This window comes from Myotis lucifugus, unplaced genomic scaffold (assembly GCF_000147115.1).
Source record: "Myotis lucifugus unplaced genomic scaffold, Myoluc2.0 scaffold_82, whole genome shotgun sequence".
Classification (NCBI taxonomy): Eukaryota; Metazoa; Chordata; class Mammalia; order Chiroptera; family Vespertilionidae; genus Myotis; species Myotis lucifugus.
The window spans coordinates 2427184-2446071 of NW_005871130.1; the positions used below are offsets into that span (position 1 = coordinate 2427184).

Sequence of the window (18888 nt, forward strand, 5' to 3'; positions counted from 1 at the left end):
ATGAGCTACATTTTAAATTTATTTTTAATTGTGTTAAAATACATATAACATAACCCTTTTTAAATGTACAGTTCATTGGCATTAAGTACATTAACATTTTTTTTGCAACCATCACCACCACCCACGTCCAGAACTCTTTTCATCTTGCAAAATTGAAATTCTTGACCAAATTCATTAAACAACTCCCAATCCCTTCCCCCAACCCCTGACACCCAACCTTCTACTTCCTGTCTTTGTGGATATGACTACACTAGGCCACTCATATAAGTGGAATCCAAATGTATCTTCCCTCTGTGTCTGGCTTATTTCAGTTAACATCATATCCTCAAGGCTCATCCATGCTATAGCAGGTGCCAGAATTTCCTTCCTTTTTAAGGAAGAGTACTATTCCCTTGCATGTTTATCCACTCACCTGCCAACGGACACCTAGGTTTCTTCTACCTCCTAGCTATTGTGTATAATGCTGCTAAGAACATGTGTGTACACTGTGAGCTGTATTTTTTAACATGTTCTATATATCAGAGACTGATCCCAGCAGTTTGCATATATATTTAAATTCATTCGCAATAATCAATAATTCAATTCTCAAGACACAATGAACTGATATCAAGGGTAAACACTAACCTTTTCAGACATGGCTCATTATTTGTCATAATTCATGCCCTGTATTAGTGTGTTAATAATTGCAACTTAGACGCTATTATTAGAGATAAGCATGGACTGAGCGTAGATAACAGCATAATTACAGAGTTATCACAGACATTGGCATAGACTTGCTGTCAGAAGTCTGTACACAGCTAAATGGGTTGACAGTGCTGACCACTTGGATCTGAGGATGAGCAGGTCAAAGGGTCTTGACTCAAAAATGTGTATCTTAGAGAAATGTAAATAATGCAAACATTCCAAAACTTAGGGAAAATGAGATGTGAACTGGTTCCCACTGTGGAGGAGACCGGAGTGAAGAATGGGCCCCATGAAATACCCCTGACCCTTGACTGCAAAGATGCAGACCAGAACTGAGAGTCCTACCCATGGCAGAGGGTGTCCATCGATTGGCTCAGGAGCCCCTTTGGAGCCTGGACCTTGGTCCTGATGCCTGTCCAGGTCCCAGAGAAGCCCCCATCAGCCTGACAGCTCACTTCATCGCCCTCTCTGCTTCTGGCATGACAGGGACCACAGCTCACAGACAAGGATAAGGGCTGTCCACACTGCAGCCTCAATGAGCTGAGACCTGGAACCAGAGCTGGTACTGAAAGCTGGAAGATGTCTCTGTCTGATCTCGTGGCCGGAGCTGGAATAAGCAGCCATCAGCACGGCTGATTGAGGAGGGGACCATGTGTGGCCATGGCAGTTCCCAAGTAATACAGGTGGTGGGTGGTTCTGGAAGCCACCGAACCTGTCTTTACCTTCACCCTTCACAACTGAACTGCTGGTCTGGTGGTCTCTTGGTTTTCTTACTTAAAGCCTCAGCTGAACCCACAGAACAGAAATGTAGTTAGAACCGTGAGCCAGCGGGAGACATCCCGGGCAAGGCAGAGAGAAGGAAACTGGGAAGGAAAGGTCAAGGGCCCAAAAGCCCATGCCCTTTAGCAGGTGACTTACTTTCTGCTTTTGCCCCCCAGCCACCAGCTAAAGACCTGTGAGCTGGCTATCTGCAAAGCCCTGCCCTTCTCAAGCCGAGCATTCTCCAATCCCTCCATGGGCTACACACTGGCCTAGCACACAGGGGGCACATGAAACCTTCAGTAACTTCCCACAGACACGTGAACCAAAACCCAAGCTCTTTACCACGGTGTTATCCCTGCAGGAGCTGCCAGCCGGCCCAATGCCCCCTGCTCTGTGCCAGCTCATTCTGCACACAGCAGGGAGCTTTGTCTCACCCAGGACAGGGACATGACACCCCGGCACTGGTGCCAGAAGTACAATGGACCCATCTAAATCCATTTTTTTACAAGTCATGTCTGTGGTCTTTAATATTCCTTTGTATGTAATAAACAATCTTTAAAACAACTCCATTATACCCAATTACAATTGGCTCAAGAGATAATGCAGTTGACCTTGAAAAACATAGGTCTACACTGCACGGGTCCACTTACATGTGATTTTCTTCAATAATTACTGGAAATGTATTTCTTGCCCTTATTATTTTCTTTATAACACTCTCCAGCTTACATTATTGCAAAAATTCAGTACATAATATATATACTATACACAAAATGTGTTACTCCACTGTATATGTTTTCAGTAAGACTGCCAGACAACAGTAGGCTATGAGTAGTAAGTTTTAGAAGTCAAAAGTTATATGTAGATTTTCAACTGCACTGGGGACTTAGCACCCCAACTTCTGCATTGTTCAAGGGTCAACTGTATTTAATGATAATTAAGTCCTTTTAATGCTCATTGATGATAATACTGCTCTTGGTCTCAGTCATCATCACTGGTAGTTCCAACAAGGTGTCCACACACGTACGGCAGAATAAAGCTTTGTTATTGGAGGACCCCGCATTCACAGGAGATCCATCCCACTGAATATAAACGTCCTATTCACTCCCACAAAAGAAAGATGGAGAGTAGCACAAACCAGGGGCAGCCATGGTCACAGGGGCAGCCATGGTCACAAGGACCACAGAAGGAAATGAACATATGCTAGAGCATCCCGCTCCTGCTCCTCCTCTCCCTCCAGACACCCTCCCCTTCCCTGCCAACTCCCAACCACTAAATCAACTGTCCCATCCATGTGGCTAAGTTCTGATAGAGATTTAAGTTGATTTAACTGCTCAAAGAAATAGCTGTGTCCTGGAAGTCATAACTGCAATAAATTTTGAGTTGGTGGGTGAGTAGTTAAGATGCTTTGAGTCAATGTTATTTGCCTGGTCCAACCTGCAGCTCCACTCTTTCTCCACAGAACAAACAGACCGAAGGGGTTGGAGGGGCGCAGGGTACAACCAGCACCTCGCAGCAGGGCCTCCTCCACCTCGCTCGGGGAACTCGGATAAAGGCAGTGGCTAAAGGACATGCACACACCTTCGGCTAGCAGAACAATAAATCTAGGACTTTAAAAGCAATATCGTACATACACATCAACAGGCATTTTTACTATACAGAGACCAGGGCACTTTAAGGAAAGAAAGCAGCCCTTACCTTTATGCAGCCATCAAAGACATCAGTTCTCCAGGAAAGGCCCACTTTGCCAATCAGAGGCAGATGCTCTGTGCTATTTTGAAAATGTATCACAATGAGCTTCACATATCCATTTTCAATATATCCTGAAAAAATTTAATGGGTTTTAAGTTACTCTATACTGATACAGGACAAGACGTCGGGACTCTGCAGGGTTGCTGCTGCATGAAGGTCGCCTCGCAGCTAAGAACCGGAGCCCCTGGTGGAGGAAGCACTGGCATTGCTAACCCAGACGTCTGGCTGAAAGCCAGGGCAGTGCACCTGCATCCCAGAGACAGAAAAACGTGTGGGTGCTCTGAAAAAGCGGGAGAGGACTGGGGTGAACCTGGATACCCACCCCATCGCTGATGGAGAGACTGCTAAGGAGGCAGATGAAGCTAACAGCAAGGGAAATGGAAAATGAGGATGGTGCGGTCTAAGAAAGGAGAGCCCAGAAGTGGCCCAGACAGGACGATGAGTGTGGGGAGCAGAGAGAGCTGATGAAGTGAGGGGTTGGGGAGCAGGTGAATATGGATGCACACATAGAGTGAACATTTCTAATCATGCTCTAAATAAGTCAAAATCCTTATATGTGCTATCAATAGCGTGAATGAGACCAGAGGCCCTGTCCCTCCGCTGACCAGCTCAAAGTCACCTAAGATGAACCTGGCCACCAAGGGCCCATCACAAGCCGGGCACGTGCATGTTCTGGTTTCCAAGACACTTGTGGTCGGAGAGCCTACAGCACAGCTGAGTTCCAGGTACCCACCCATTTCCTCACAGTGTGAAACACGACTGTCACGCATATCAGCACCTTCCCTGGATGAATGACTTCTACAGAGACAAACACCTGGACAGAGGTTAACATGTGAATCATGGGGCAGAGCAGATGGAAGAGGAATGGGGAAGAGCACGTGTTCTTTGACCCTCAGCTGGTGATGTCACACGATAAAATAAAACCAAAGCTTGCTTGCCTTGGGAGCCAAAGCCCTATTCTAACAATTCTATACAGTGTTCTCATGCAGGTGTAGCCCGAAGATGCAGACCATGCTCTGCCCGCTGCCTCTTCTGTGACACGAGGTGCTCTGAGAGACAGACTTGCTTGAGGCAGGTGTTGGGGGCCCTGTGGGAGGGCACTGTTAGCCAGGGCAGCAGGCTGCTGTGGCCCAACCTTGCTTTTGTTCCAAGGACAGAGGCTGCGAGTAATTAGCAGGAACTGTGCAGCCTCGCTCCCCCTGCCCGAGGTGTGGAGTGAGAGCCAAATGACACTGTCTTCCCAGGCAAGTCTGCTGTCACCACAGGGTTCGATGCAGCAGGCAGGAACTCTGCGAAGAGTGGCCTCAGCGGAGGCGCAGTAATGACAATCCGAAAGGACCAGATGTGGCTCTGCCCTGCTCTGTGTTCCTGGGCGACCGTGCGCAGAAGCGAGAGGCCTCCAGCTGGCGCAGCCGGACGTGCCGGACAGAAACGGGACTTCATTTTCCATGTGGCTCGTCCTCAGGACACTGCCGAAAATGGACCCCAACGTACAACAGCCAATAACATCTCAATGGCAATGTCGGAGCTAATGAACGCGAAGTCTGTGCAGGAGGCAAGGACTGCTGTTACTTTATCATCACCAGACACCCTCCCCTTCCCAGCCACAACTGTAATATACGCAGTATCTTAAAGGTCAGCATGCTTTCCTGCAACCCTCTGTGACCGCTGTGTCCATTAGAGAAAAGTGGTAAAGCTCATCCTACATTTAAACAATCTGCTTTGAGCTGGTCAGTGGAGGAGCAGGGCCTCTGGTCTCACTCATGCTGTCGGCAGCATGTGTAAGGATTCTGACTTCTTTAGAACATGAGCAGAGGTGTTCACTTTATGTATGCATCTATATTCCCCTGCTCCCCACCCCCTCACTTCTCTTGCATCTCTCTCTTTGCAATGAAGGTGTGTATGAACGTGTGTGCATATAAAGCAGGTAATAATTTTGAGTATTTGTACACCATGTGTTAAGCACTTCACCTGTAGTAGCATAAAAGATTACTTTAAAAGAACACCTTAAAATAACACTATTAAATAGGAATTATAGTTTTCTGAATCCACAGGTGAGAAAACGTTGCGGAGAGAGGTTAACAGTACCTTACCCAAGGTCATACTGCTGGTAAGTGGCAAAGACACAGTGCAAACTTGCTCTGTGCCTAGAGTCCATGTTATAATAGATTAAAATACATACAAAAAGGGGGAACAATCACTGATTAGTTTCATACTAGCTGAGTGTTTACAAAGTGGATTAAATTCTCATGAAGTTGTGCTCTTGTATTATTGCCAGGAGAGAAAATCTACAAATTAACATAAAAATACGCAGGGAAAACATTTATGACTCCCCAAAATGTCTGGTAATTTCTCCATCTGTGAGTCCCACACTCACTCTGGCCCCTTCCCAAGCTACCTTATCTCTAGGTAATGAGTGACCTGGGTCCCTTCACTGTGAACTAACATGCCCTCATTGAATTCCTGTGTTCCTGAAACCATTCATAATAAATCCTAACCTTAACCAATCAATAAGACCATGCCAAATGTAGCGGAATGCCATTCCAGCCTCACCAAAGTGGCCTTCAGTGACATGCATGCCCCAACATGGCCTTGGGAGTCGCAATGACCTCATTCCAAACCCTACCCAGCCATTCACTGACTGTTCAGCCATGGTCAAACTCCAAGCTGAATTAAATAAAGATACAAATGGAAAGTACTTTATAAAGCTTTGTTCAGATCAATGGAATTAATAATAAATGCTGACATTACAGTGTATATTGTTATATAGGTTAAGTGTGCTAAGCACCTGACATGATTATCTCAACAATAATATTCCATTTAAAGGCCAGTCTACTGCCAAGCAGAAAGTAGAGATGTACCATGTTCAGGGATTGCAAGGTTCACTATTGCTAAAATATCTACCTAACAGCCCTGGCAGGGTAGCTCAGTTGGTTAGAATGTTGCCTCAATGTGCCAAGGTTGCAGGTTTGATCCTCAGTCAGGGTACATACAAGCAACCAATGAATATATAAATAAGTGGAACAACAAATCAATGTTTCTCTCTCTTTTTCTCATTCTCTCTAAAATCAATTTTAAAAAAGATATCCAGTTATCCAAATTGATCTATAGACTTAATGCAATCCCAATCATAATCCCATCAGGCATTTTAATAATTAATTTGTAAATAATCAGTATCCTATCTAATAAAAGAGAAACATGGTAATTAGCGTACAACCACTACCCTTCCCATTGGCTAATCAGGGCGATATGCAAATTAACTTCCAGCCAAGATGGCGGTTAACCGCCAACAAAGATGGTGGCTAATTTGCATATGTAGGCACAATGCTGGGAGGCGAAAGGGAAAGGACGGAAGAAGCCCCCTGCCAATGACAGTGATCAGAAACCCAGGGGGGAGCTAAGAGCCGGGGACAGGGCAAAGGCGGCCCTGGGGCCGCCTTGCCCTGCCCCCCAGCTGTGATCAGAGAACCAGGAGCCTTTGCCGCCCCAGCCAGTGATAGCAGGAAGCAGGGGTGGAGCCAGCAATGGGAGCTGGGCAGGGACGGAGCCGGCAGTCCGGGGAGCTAGGGATCCCTTGCCCAGGACTAAAGCCTTGGCCAAAGACGTTAGGCCTGGGCAGGGGTGGAGCCTGCAATCGTGGGGAGCTGGGGGTCCCCTACACAGACCTAACGCCTTGGCCAGAGGCGTTAGGCCTGGGCAGGGGCAGAGCGGGAGATCTCGGGGAGCTGGGAGTCCCCTGCCCAGGCCTAATGCCTTGGCCAGAGGCGTTAGGCCTGGGCAAGGGCGGAACCAGCCATCACGGGGAGCAGGGGCGGAGTCAGCGATCCTGGGCAGCTGGGGGTCCCCTGCCCAGGCCTAATGCCTTGGCAGAGGCGTTAGGTCTAGGCAGGGGCGGAGCCTGCAACTACGGGGAGCTGGGGGTCCCCTGCCCAGGCCTAAGTCCTCGGCCAGAGGTGTTAGGCATGGGCAGGGGCGGAGTCAGCAATCGTGAGCAGCTGGGGGTCCCCTGCCCAGGCCTTACGCCTTGGCCAGAGGCATTAGGTCTAGGCAGGGGCAGAGCGGGAGATCGCGGGGAGCTGGGGGTCTCCTGACCAGGACTAATGCCTCCACCAGAGGCCTTAGGTCTTGGGAGGGGCGGTGCCAGAGATCGTGGTAGCAGGGGCAGAGCCGGGAATGGTGGGAGCTGGGGGTCCCCTGCCCAGGCCTGACACCTCTGCCGGAGGCCTCAGGCCTGGGCAAGGGGCCGATCCAGTGATCTGGGGGTCCCCTGCCCAGGCCTGATGCCTGGGCCAGAGGCGTCAGGCTTGGGCAGGGGGTGGAGCAAGCGATCAGAGGGAGATGGGGGTCCCCTGCCCAGGCATGATTCCTGGGCCAGAGGCATCAGGCCTGGGCGGGGGTCAGAGCCAGTGATCGGGGGGAGATGGGGGTCCCCTGTCCAAGCCTGACACCTCTGGCGGAGGCGTCAGGCCTGGGCAAGGGGCCGATCAGGCGATCGGAGGGTGATGGGGGTCAACGCCTCTGGCCGAGGCATCAGGCCTGGGCGAGGGTGGAGCTGGTGATCGGGGGGAGAGGGAGGTCCCCTGCCCAGGCCTGAATCCTGGGCCAGAAGCATCAGGCCTGGGCGGGGGGCAGAACCAGTGATGGGGGGAAATGAGGGTCCCCTGCCCAGGCCTGACACCTCTGGAAGAGGCATCAGGCCTGGGCAAGGGGCCGATCCTGCAATTGGAGGGTGATGGGGGTCAATGCCTGAGGGCTCCCAGTATGTGAGAGGGGGCAGGCTGGGCTGAGGAACACTCCCCCCCCCCACCCACCCAGTGCACGAATTTCGTGCACCGGGCCCCTAGTATATAAATAAATAAAATTTGACAAGCTTATTCTAAAATTTATATGGAAATATTAAGGACCTAAAATAGCCACACAATCTTGAAAAGAAGAAAAAAAATGACTTCAAATTGACTATAGAGCTACAGCAATCAAGATAGTATGGTATTGCTATAAAGACACACAAATAGATCAACAGAAGAGATGGGTCCAGAAATAGACCTAACACTTTATAAGCAATTGATTTCTGACAAAAACATCAAAATAATCCAATGAGAAAAGAAAGTCTTTTCACAAAAAACAACTTGCTATCCCTATGGGAAAATAAAATGAACCTCAACCCATACCTCATCTGTTACTCAAAAATTAATTAGGATGGATCATAGACCTGAATATAAAAGCTAAAACCAAAATACAGCCAGAAGGAAAGAAAGAATATCTCCATAACCTGAAGTATGAAAAGTTTTACGAAATAAAAAAAACAACTACAAAATAAAAAATGGATCAATTATATTTCATTAAAATAAGAAATTTCTGGTCACTAAAAGATATTAACAAAATGAAAAAGCAAGCCACTGACTGGAAGGAAGTATTTGCAAAACATGTATCAGAAAAAGTACTGGTATCCAGAATACATAAAGAACTCCTACAATTCAGGAATAATGAAAAAAACAACTCATTATTTTTAAAAAGGCAAAAGATTTAAGTGATACTTCAAAAAGAAGATATGCAAATGACTAATAAGCACATTAAAAAGTACTTAACATTACTGGCCATCAGAAAATGCAAATCAAAACCACCATGAGCTACCATTACCACCACACAGGAGAACAGCTACAATTCAAAAGACTAATGACATCAAATGTTGGTCAGGATATAGAGCAACCCGAACATTTGATGAGAGGAGTATAAGATAGTGCAATCATTCTTTAAAAAAAAAAAAAAAGTTTGGCCATTTTTTATACATAAAATTTTCTTACACATTAAAAAAGTGGCATTCCTATACCTAAAATTTTCTTACACATTACAAAAAAGTCTGGTATTCTTATACATAAAAAAGTTTGGCAATTTGTAATACATAAATCTACTCTAAGACCCAACAATTCCAAACCCTAAGTACTTAACCAAAAGAAATAAAAACATATGTCAAAAAAAAGTCTTCACCAGAATTCTATAGCAGCTTTATCCATAATAGCCCAAAGCAGAAAACAACCCAAATTTCATGTCCATCAACAGGAAAACAGGCCCGAGCCGGTTTGGCTTAGTGACCTATGGACTGAAAAGTTCTGGGTTCAATTACAGTCAAGGGCACATGCCAGGGTTGTGGGCTCGATCCCTGGTAGGGGGCATGCAGCAGGTAGCCGATCAATGATTCTCTCACATCATTGATGTTTCTCTCTCTCTCTTTCCCTCTCCCTTCCTCTCCCTTCCTCTCTGAAAAATCAATAAAAATATATTTAAAAAAAACAAAAAAAAACACAGGAAAACAGGTATGCAAATTGTGGCACAATCAGTGGACTACTATTCATCAGTAGCTAGGAATGGCTAATGATACTTGCAACAGTACAGATAAAACTCAAAGGCATTTTGCTGAAAGGAAGAATCTAGATACAAAGGAATGTGGTGAAAGAAACCAGAAATAAGAGCACACCCTGTGTGATAGAACAAGCAGAATAATCCAGGTTGAAAAACGAGAAAGATATCTGTGCAAGTTCTTATACTCTTCTTTTAAATTTTCCTGAATTAGAAATTAGATCAAAATAAAAAGTTATAAAACAAACAGCACTCAATACAGGTGAGCTGCTAGCTGTGCTGGCCTTCCTGGGAGGGCCCCTCTGTTCCCTGCACTGGCTGCCACTTCTGCATCTAACCTGTGACCCTGGCCAAGCCTCAGATCTGGGTCCTCACATCTCAGTCACCTTCGTGGCTGGTAGCACTCTTCCACCTACGCTGATCTGGTCTTGTTCTAAACCCCTCTTGCACACTTTGACACTGAACTGTCCTCAATTGTTGCTGTATCTTAGATCTGATTCCTCAAATAACCCACTGTCTTTGGGAATAAAGGTCCTGTCTTCTATGGGCATTCATAGCACTTCTAATATCATTTCTCAACTATAATTAGAGTTCATCTTGCCTCTTAAAAGGTGGAAAGTAAAGAATTTTGGGAAGAGAAACTGGCAGATGGAGTGATTTTCCTAAGGCAAATAGAAAAAAGAGACAAGGGAGTTAAGTCAGATCAGAACCCCCTGAAGAAGGAAAATCAGAACATGGGTTAACTAAGCAGAGAAACCTGATGAGGCAAAAACTGAATGAGATGGGACCCCAGCCCACCACCTCAGGTCAGTACACACAAAGAAATGAAACAGACATCCATAGCAACTCTCAGGTATATATGTAAATCTTGGGTAAAGATTTATCAGGAGACCCTATAAACTCAAAAATATTTGCCACAGAGCATTAACAATTTAAAGCTGCAGAGACCTGATGCTACAGAGGAACAATGAATAACAAGACAGTATAATCATTAGAGTCTAATAATCACACAGAGTTGGCACTAACTCTCAAGGACAGGAAATCTTTAGTGTCCCTGTTCCCTGTTATGTCTCTAGCATAAATCTCCTCAAGGCATGTTCACATCTTCTCTCTCTTTCTCAGCTAGTTGTTTTCAGATACCTGTTATTTTCCAAACCCCTGATCCACATGAAATTTAAGTAGCTATATATAAACATAGATAGTAGAATATCAAAAGAGAGAAGGTCTCTAAACATGAGAAGGATCAGAACTCTCCCTCCCATTTTTGGTTGCTATATAAGTTATAAGAGTCAAATGAATTAGAGAGATTGAAAAGTAAAAATTCCTAATTATTTAGGAAATTTCCCTCCCCAGCTCAGGCATGGTGGATGTGATGGCATCAATAAATCTCCTATAAACTTTTGAGCCATAGGTCTCTACTTCTTTCATATTAACTAGGGTCCTAACAGGCCACATTTGCCAGTCATATTGTTCCTGATATTGGTGACAATTAACTGGATTTTACACAGAACAAATTATGTACTGAGATTCTTTAAAAATTCACTGTTCATTAATTCAATAGTGTTTGAGAATAGCTTTTTCTATTGATGTATTTAAAGGTTCAGACTGGTATTTTCACAGTTTTATTTCCCTGGCATGCCTTTGGACCAATTTTCTATCAGTCCAGTCCATTTGAGTATAAATTATTTTTTTTCTAGACTAGCCTTCCAAAGACATTTAAAGAGAAAGTATATGGTTAGTTGTTTCTGCTTCTCTTCCAATGTTCCTGAGAAACACATCCAGATCAGCCTCATGCTTCCGAGGGAAGCTAGAAACTGGGCTCAGAATAAAGCATCCTGCTCATCTGGCCGCAGGGCTGAGTCAGGGCTGAGTTCGTGACCTGACTAAAGCCAAGGAGATGCAGTGAGGCTGGGATGGTGGGAGAGCTACTCTTGGTAAAGGCAGCCTCAATGGACACGCATTTGTAATTTTCCCTAAGGAACTGCTGCTCATTCAAGAAGTTAGAAAAGCAATGTCAAGGTGAGCAGTGTGGTAGTTATCCATGGAGGGAAGTCCAGGACATCAGGAAAGGGATTCTGTGAGGCTACAAAGGATGAGATGCTGACAGGATAGCCCAGACTGTGTACTCAGGAAAGTGAAGCCAGGAAGAGATCAAAGACCTGGAACAATGAGAAGAAACCTGAACAGTTCAGTAGAAGTGAGGCACAGGAATCATGGAAGATAAGACATTTGTGATCTGAGAAGCGGGTCTCAGCTCAACGTGCTGGGGATCTAGAGTCCTAACACCAAATAATTCACACTGGGGCAAAGATGAGAAGACCCATTACCTATGTTCCTTATTAAACTTAACATCCTCAAACTTCTTGGTTTAAGTAATAGATTCTATTTCCACAATCACCTTAATAAATACCTTTGAAAAAGCAACAAAATCTTATTTCAATCTCTTTGAAAACAAAATTAAAAAAGAAAACTCATATCCTTCCTTTTAAAGGATTAAAAGAAGTCAAATCACCAAAGAGAAAGAGCAAATCAAACTCTGAAGCCAAATCTGAAGCAGAAGTCAGAGTCTAGAAATGCAGGGAGATGAAAAGGGCTCCCTTGATGGTTTCCAGAGGCACGAGGCTCCTCCACAAACGTCCTGGGTCACAGCAGAGCCAGCTCAGGGCCCAGCCTGTGAGCTGCAAAGGCCTCCAGCCTAATGCTCTGCTGTTGCCATGTTGGATTCCTAATGTTGGACATCCCAACAAGGAGTCCACAGCTGCATGTCACACAGGGCCTCGCAAATCATGCCCTCTCTGAGGAGCTGTGACAGAATGCATGGATAGCTGGGCTCTCCATTCTGTGAGTGGTGATTTGTAATGCTGATTTTTTATAATGGGTCACAGGATTAACAAAGCAGGAGAAATGTACTAACTAACAACCACTGATGAAGATACTCTAAGGCAGTGGTCGGCAAACTCATTAGTCAACAGAGCCAAATATCAACAGTACAACGATTGAAATTTCTTTTGAGAGCCAAATTTTTTAAACTTAAACTATATAGGTAGGTACATTCTTATTAACTTAATTAGGGTATTCCTAAGGCTTAGGAAGAGCCACACTCAAGGGGCCAAAGAGCCGCATGTGGCTCGTGAGCCGCAGTTTGCCGACCACGGCTCTAAGGAATTATACGTTCTAATTTTTCTAGGTAATCACCACCCAGACAGGACTGTACTACTTCTAATGCCTTCCTGTTATGATAAGTGCTTAGAGAACATAAGCCGACCTAGAAACATAGAAAGTAATTAGTATCAAGGAATAAAGGGGACAAAAAGTAGTCATCTATTTTGGGAACCAATAAAAATAAGATAGCACAATATATGCAAAAAAATATATCTGAAACAAACCTTAAAGAGAGATTTTATGGGCTTATCAGGTTCTGGTACTGAAGAGTTGAATAACACCATGTTTTGGGTAGGAAAAAAGAAGTTTCTAGGACCCATAACTTCTTTTATCCTCTCAACATTTCCTGTTATGCCTTAAAGAGTAAGCATTGAATATTTAATCAGTATTTTAATGAGAAACATATTGCAAAAACTCTACAGGATATAGAACAAATTTAACAAACAACTAATAGAATCATAATCTAAAAGAATTTACTCACAGGGGCAACACAAAAAGGAAGTATCAATGTGCAGAGAAAGGTGCAGGACCTACATAAGGAACGTTTTTCTCAACTTAAATAAATGGATAGTCCAAAACCCTCAATAAAAATAGATCAATTCCTTCCAAATTAATGTACACATTTAATACAAATCTGATCAAAATGCAAATGAGATATTTTTTAATCTGCCCAAGTAATTATTAAATACATCTAAAAGAATAAATGGATGGAAATAACTAAGAAGTCTTTGATAAAAGCTCATTAGTAAGAAATCTTATGTTAGGGGAGGATCATATCTATATATATAAAGAGCCAGGGGCCATCGCAACCAAATGAACAACCGAACAGGCTGAGTGGGGCGACAAGGCTGGCAGGGGTGTTAGTGAGGGACAACCAAACAACTGAGCTGCAGGCTGCGTGGGGCGACCAGGCCAGCAGAGGGGGGCAGTCAGAAACGACCGAATGATTGAGCACCAGGCTGCGTAGGGTAACCAGGCCAGCAGGGGGGTAGTGAGGGATGACCAAAAGACTGAACAACAGGCTGTGTGGGGCAACCATGCCAGCAGGGGGGGCAGTGAGGGGGCGACCAGGCCAGCAAGGGGTGCAGTTGGCAGCAACCAGGCCAGCGGGGGGGGGGGGGGCAGGGAGGGGGCGACCCGGCCCACCGGGAGGGCAGTTTGGAAGTAACCGGCTGGCAAAAGGGAGATGGGGTGACCAGGCCTGGTGGGGGAGAGGGGCAGTTTGGGGGTGACCAGCAGGCAGAGACAGTTAGGGGTGATCAGGCTGGCAGGGGGGCCAGTAGGGGCAATCAGGCAGACAGGTAGGAGAGCAGTTAGGAGCCAGCGGTCCCAGATTGTGAGAGGGATGTCCGACTGCCGGCTTAGGCCCGATCCTTAGGACATCCCCCGGCAGTCGGACATCCCCCGAGGGGTCCCGGATTGTAGAGGGTGCAGGCTGGGCTGAGGGGAACCTCCCCCCTCCCGTGCACAAATTTCATGCACCAGGCCTCTAGTATTTTCATAACGAAATACACAAAACTTGAAATATCTTGCCGGGGAGCAGGGGGCACACATGCAGAAGGGGTCCTGGTCCTCCGCCACAGAGAGAGAGAGTCCTAAGAGGGGCAGGCATGTGAACCTCTAGGCTGGACACAATTTTTATGTTAATCAAAGGAAGCATAGGTTTACATACAATTCAAAATACCTTTGAGAGATCCAAAACAATATAGACCAAATCAAAAGTCAATAGAAAAAAATGAAGAAAATATCTGCAAAGAACATAACTCATATAAGTCCTGTAAACACTTAAAACAATGGGATTTATCAAACAAAAATTCAAGTAGAAAAGAAATGTAAAAAAGAAAATACCCAGGAATAAACCAAGGAGGTAAAGACCTATACTCAGAAAATTATAAGATACTAAAGAAAGAAATTGAAGAAGAAACAAATAAGTGAAAACATAGACCATATTCATGGATAGGAAAAATTAACATCATTAAAATGTCCACACTACCCAAAGCAATCTATAGATTCAATGGAATTCCTAGCAAGATACCAATGGTGTATTTCACAGAACTAGAACAAATATTCCAAAAATTTATATGGAACCATAAACAACTCCAAATAGCCAAAGCAATCTTGAGAAAGAAGAACAAGTTGCAGGTATCACTAATTTGAAAGAATATATGCACCTCCATATTCATCGCAGCATTATTTACAACTAGAGTCCCGGTGCACGAAATCCGTGCACTTGGGGGGTGGGGGGTGTCCCTCAGCCCAGCCTGCACCCTCTCCAATCTGGGACCCCTCAGGGGATGTCGGACATCCCTCTCACAATCCAGAACTGCTGGCTCCTAACTGCTCGCCTACCTGCCTGATTGGCCCTAACTGCTTCTGCCTGCCAGCCTGATCACCCCCTAACCGCTCCCCTGCCAGCCTGATTGACACCTAATCACTCGCAACTGCCCTCCCCTGCTGGCCCAATCTCCAACTGCCCTCCCCTGCCTGCCCGATTGCCCCAACTGCCCTCCCCTGCTGACCCGGTCACCCCCAACTGCCCCCCCTGCTGGCCATCTTGTGGTGGCCATCTTATGCCGACGGGGGCGGCCATCTTGTGATGATATGGGGCGACCATCTTGTGACGACATGGGGACAGCCCTCTTGTGATGACTTGGGGGCGGCCATCTTGTGATGATGTGAGGGCACGAGGGCCACCTAGGATTTTATTAGTATAGATAGCCAAGATCTGGAAACAGGCCAAGTGCCCATCAGGAGATGAGTATATTAAAAAGCTGTAGTACATTTACACAATGGAATATTACTCAGCTATAAAAAAGAAAGAAATATCACCCTTTGCAGCTGCATGGATAGACCTGGAGAGTATTAAGTGAAGTAACCCAATCAGAGAAAGATAAATACCATAAGATTTCACTTATATGCGGAATTTAATGAACAAAATAAACTAACAAACAACATAGAAACAGACTCATAGATACAGAGAACAGAATGACAACTGTCAGAGGGGAGGAGATTTCAGGGCTGGGTTAAGAAGGTGAAGGTATTATGAAAAAAAAAACAACTCATGACACAGCAGTATGGGGATTACTAGAGAGGAAGGAGGGTAGGGGAAGGTAGAAGAGGGTATAGGAGGGGATAAATGATGATGGAATGAGACTTGAATTGGGGTGGTAAACATATAATACAATATACAGATAATGTATTACAGAATTGTACACCTGAAACCTATATAATTTTATTAACCAATGTCACCCCAATAAATTCAACAAAATAGAAGAAACATGGAGAAAAATAAGAAAGGAAAAGAAATATAGTCCAACCGACATGGCTCAGTGGTTGAGCGTCAACCTATGAACCAGGAGGTCAAGGTTCTATTCCCAGTCAGGGCACATGCCCGGGTTTTAGGCTCAATCCCCAGTAGGGGGCATGCAGGAGGCAGCCAATCAATGATTCTCTCTTATCATTGACTAGAGGCCTGGTGCATGAAATTCGTGCAAGGGTGGCGGTCCCTCAACCCAATCTTCACCCTCTCACAATCCGGGACCACTGGCTCCTAACCTCTCTGCCTGCCTGCCTGATCACCCCTAACCCCTCTGCCTGCCAGCCTGATTGCCCCTAACTGCCTCTGCCTGATGGCCTCTAACCACTCTGCCTGCCTGCCTGATTGCCCCTAACTGCTTGCCTGCCTGTCTGATTGCCCCTAACCACTTGCCTGCCTGCCTGATCGCACCTAACCACGCTGCCTGCCTCCCTGATCGCCCCTACCTGCTCACCTGCCTGCTTGATCATCCCTAATCGCCTCTGCCTGCCTGCCTGCCTGATTGTCCCTAACTGCTTGCCTGCCTGCCTGATCACCCCTAACCACTCTGCCTGCCTGTCTGATTGCCCCTAACCACTTGCCTGCCTGCTTGATCACCCCTAATCACTCTGCCTGCCTGTCTGATCACCCCTAAACACTTGCCTGCCTGCCTGATCACCCCTAACCACTCTGTATGCCTGCCTGATCGCCCCTAACTGCTCGCCTGCCCACTTGCTTGCCTCTAACCACCTCTGCCTTGGCCCCTGCTGCCACGGCTTCATTGGGAAGGACGTCTGGAATGATGTCCTGAAGGTCGTTCGGCTGTCCAGTCTAATTAGCATATCACACTTTTATTATTATAAGTGTTTCTATGTCTCTCACCCTCTCCCTTCCTCTCTAAAATCAATAAAAATATCTATATCATAAAAGACCTGTGGTCATGATGCCCAAACAAGCAGCGGCTCTCGCGGCGGGCAGGGCAGGGCGAGAGCTATTTGTGGCAGAGAGCTACTAGCTGTGGAGAGCTACGAATGGCGGAGGGCAGGGCGCGAGCTACGAGCGGGGATGGGCAGGGCAGCCAGCTGAGGCAAGCAGAATCGAACGTACTGGGTCTCTGGTTTTTTTTAAAAGAAATGTAAAAAATCAGGACAACAGCAGCAACACATGTGAAGCATCCTGGAGGCATCCCTTACTACATCACCCTCATCCACCAAGAATCTTGTTAAGCAATGTCCTGATGTTACCACATTCTGCAGGCAAGGACACTGAGGGCCAAGGCCACACACCCATGAGAGGCAGTACTGAAGCTGGATCCTAAAAAAATGCCCCCTAAACAGCCGGCTGATGGCAGCCCATAAACTTCTGCTGAAGTCAATAATTTTTTATAGTCAACCTAATATTCAAGACATGCAAATTTAAATCAGATGTCCCTTTCACCTCTCAAATCATCAAAGATTTTTCAAAGTAATGCTCATGATAATAGCACTATAATCATGAAAAATGGAGACCTAAACGCCCAACATTAGGATAACGGGTCAATCAATCACGATAAAACAAAACAATGGAATGTCATACAACTTTTCAAAATCAAATTTTCAAGGACTATTAGGTGACATGGGAAACTGCTCACAAGGCAATTGCTAGGGGAAGAAGTGGGCTGTTTACACAATGTGGTCCACAAGTACATATCTGAAAATGGACCAAAACATAAACAGTTGCCCTTGGGTGATTTTTATTTGCTTCTTTATAACTCCTATATATTCAGAAATTCAAACCACATAGTAAGACATTAGCTGTTAAATGCATTTTTATAGCAATGCAGATAAAAAGTCAAAAGACAGAACTAGCTCACTTTATTACTTCCAACTCTGTTTCCTTGGCTTCTTGGCATCACTTCCTCTTGGTCCTGATGACAAGAATAAGCACACTGTACTGTGCAACACATTTTTCCTTCAGCTTCTAAGAATTGGTAATCATTAGCTTGACAAAAAATACACATTCCTTCCCACTTGTCATTGCTGATCACACCCTTTTTCAAGCTCTATTTTCACTTCAAAGGCACTGGACTGCTTCCTGCCTGCTCTTTCACTGGCTGTGCCATTCCCTCATCCGTGTGTTCATGGGCCTTGTGCAGAAAAGAGTTCGCACAGCAGGCCCAAGCTGCCTGTCCCTAGAAAGGCCTTGCTGGTGTCTGGGAACTTGGATCCATTCCTAAGTGGCAAGTGTGGCTCACTGCACCTAACTAGTTTGTACCACAATGTGGTTTATGCTTAATGTCTCTCCTTCCAGGAGTCTGGAAGTTTGGTAGTGCCAGGCAGAGGGTGCCTACATGACCAAACCCCCATAAAAACACTGGACCAGGCTAGGCCTGTGTGGCTCAGTAGGTGAGCATTGACTTATGAACCAGGAGGTCACAGTTCAATTTCCAGTCAGGGCACATGCCCGGGTTATGGGCTTGATCCCCAGTGGGAGGCATGCAGGAGGCAGCCAATTGATGGTTCTTTCTCATCGTTGATATTTCTATCTCTCTCTCCCTCTCCCTTCCTCTCTGAAATCAATTTTTAAAAAAATTTTAAAACCCTCGGCCAGGCTGAGTCTCCAATGAGCATCCCAGGTAGCTAACATGTCACATGTGTTCTCACATCTCATTCTAGGGAAATAAGCAGATCCTGTGTGAGTCCTCAGGAAGAGGGCTCCTGAGGGCTCACCCAGTTTCCTCTGCCATCGCCCCTGCACCTTCTCCCTCACTGATTTTGCCCAGTGCCCTGTTGCTGTAGTGAATTGTAGCCAATGACACAACTGTATCCTGAGTCGGGGGCTGGTCTTAGGGACCCAATGCCAACAGTCCATCCACATTTCTGAAAGCACAGAAAACAAAATGT

At 45.6% G+C, this 18888-nt stretch overlaps 1 protein-coding gene across 2 annotated transcripts in view; it reads right to left on the reverse strand.

The window, feature by feature from the left end:
• The window catches only part of FBXO15 (F-box protein 15), a 42299-nt gene that overhangs the window by 1823 nt on the left and 21588 nt on the right, over nt 1-18888 (reverse strand). For both annotated transcript variants that reach the window (XM_006090785.3, XM_006090786.3), the window contains exon 9: nt 3142-3266. In XM_006090785.3, the coding sequence (XP_006090847.1) occupies nt 3142-3266 (125 nt within the window). The remainder of the gene's footprint in view (nt 1-3141; nt 3267-18888) is intronic.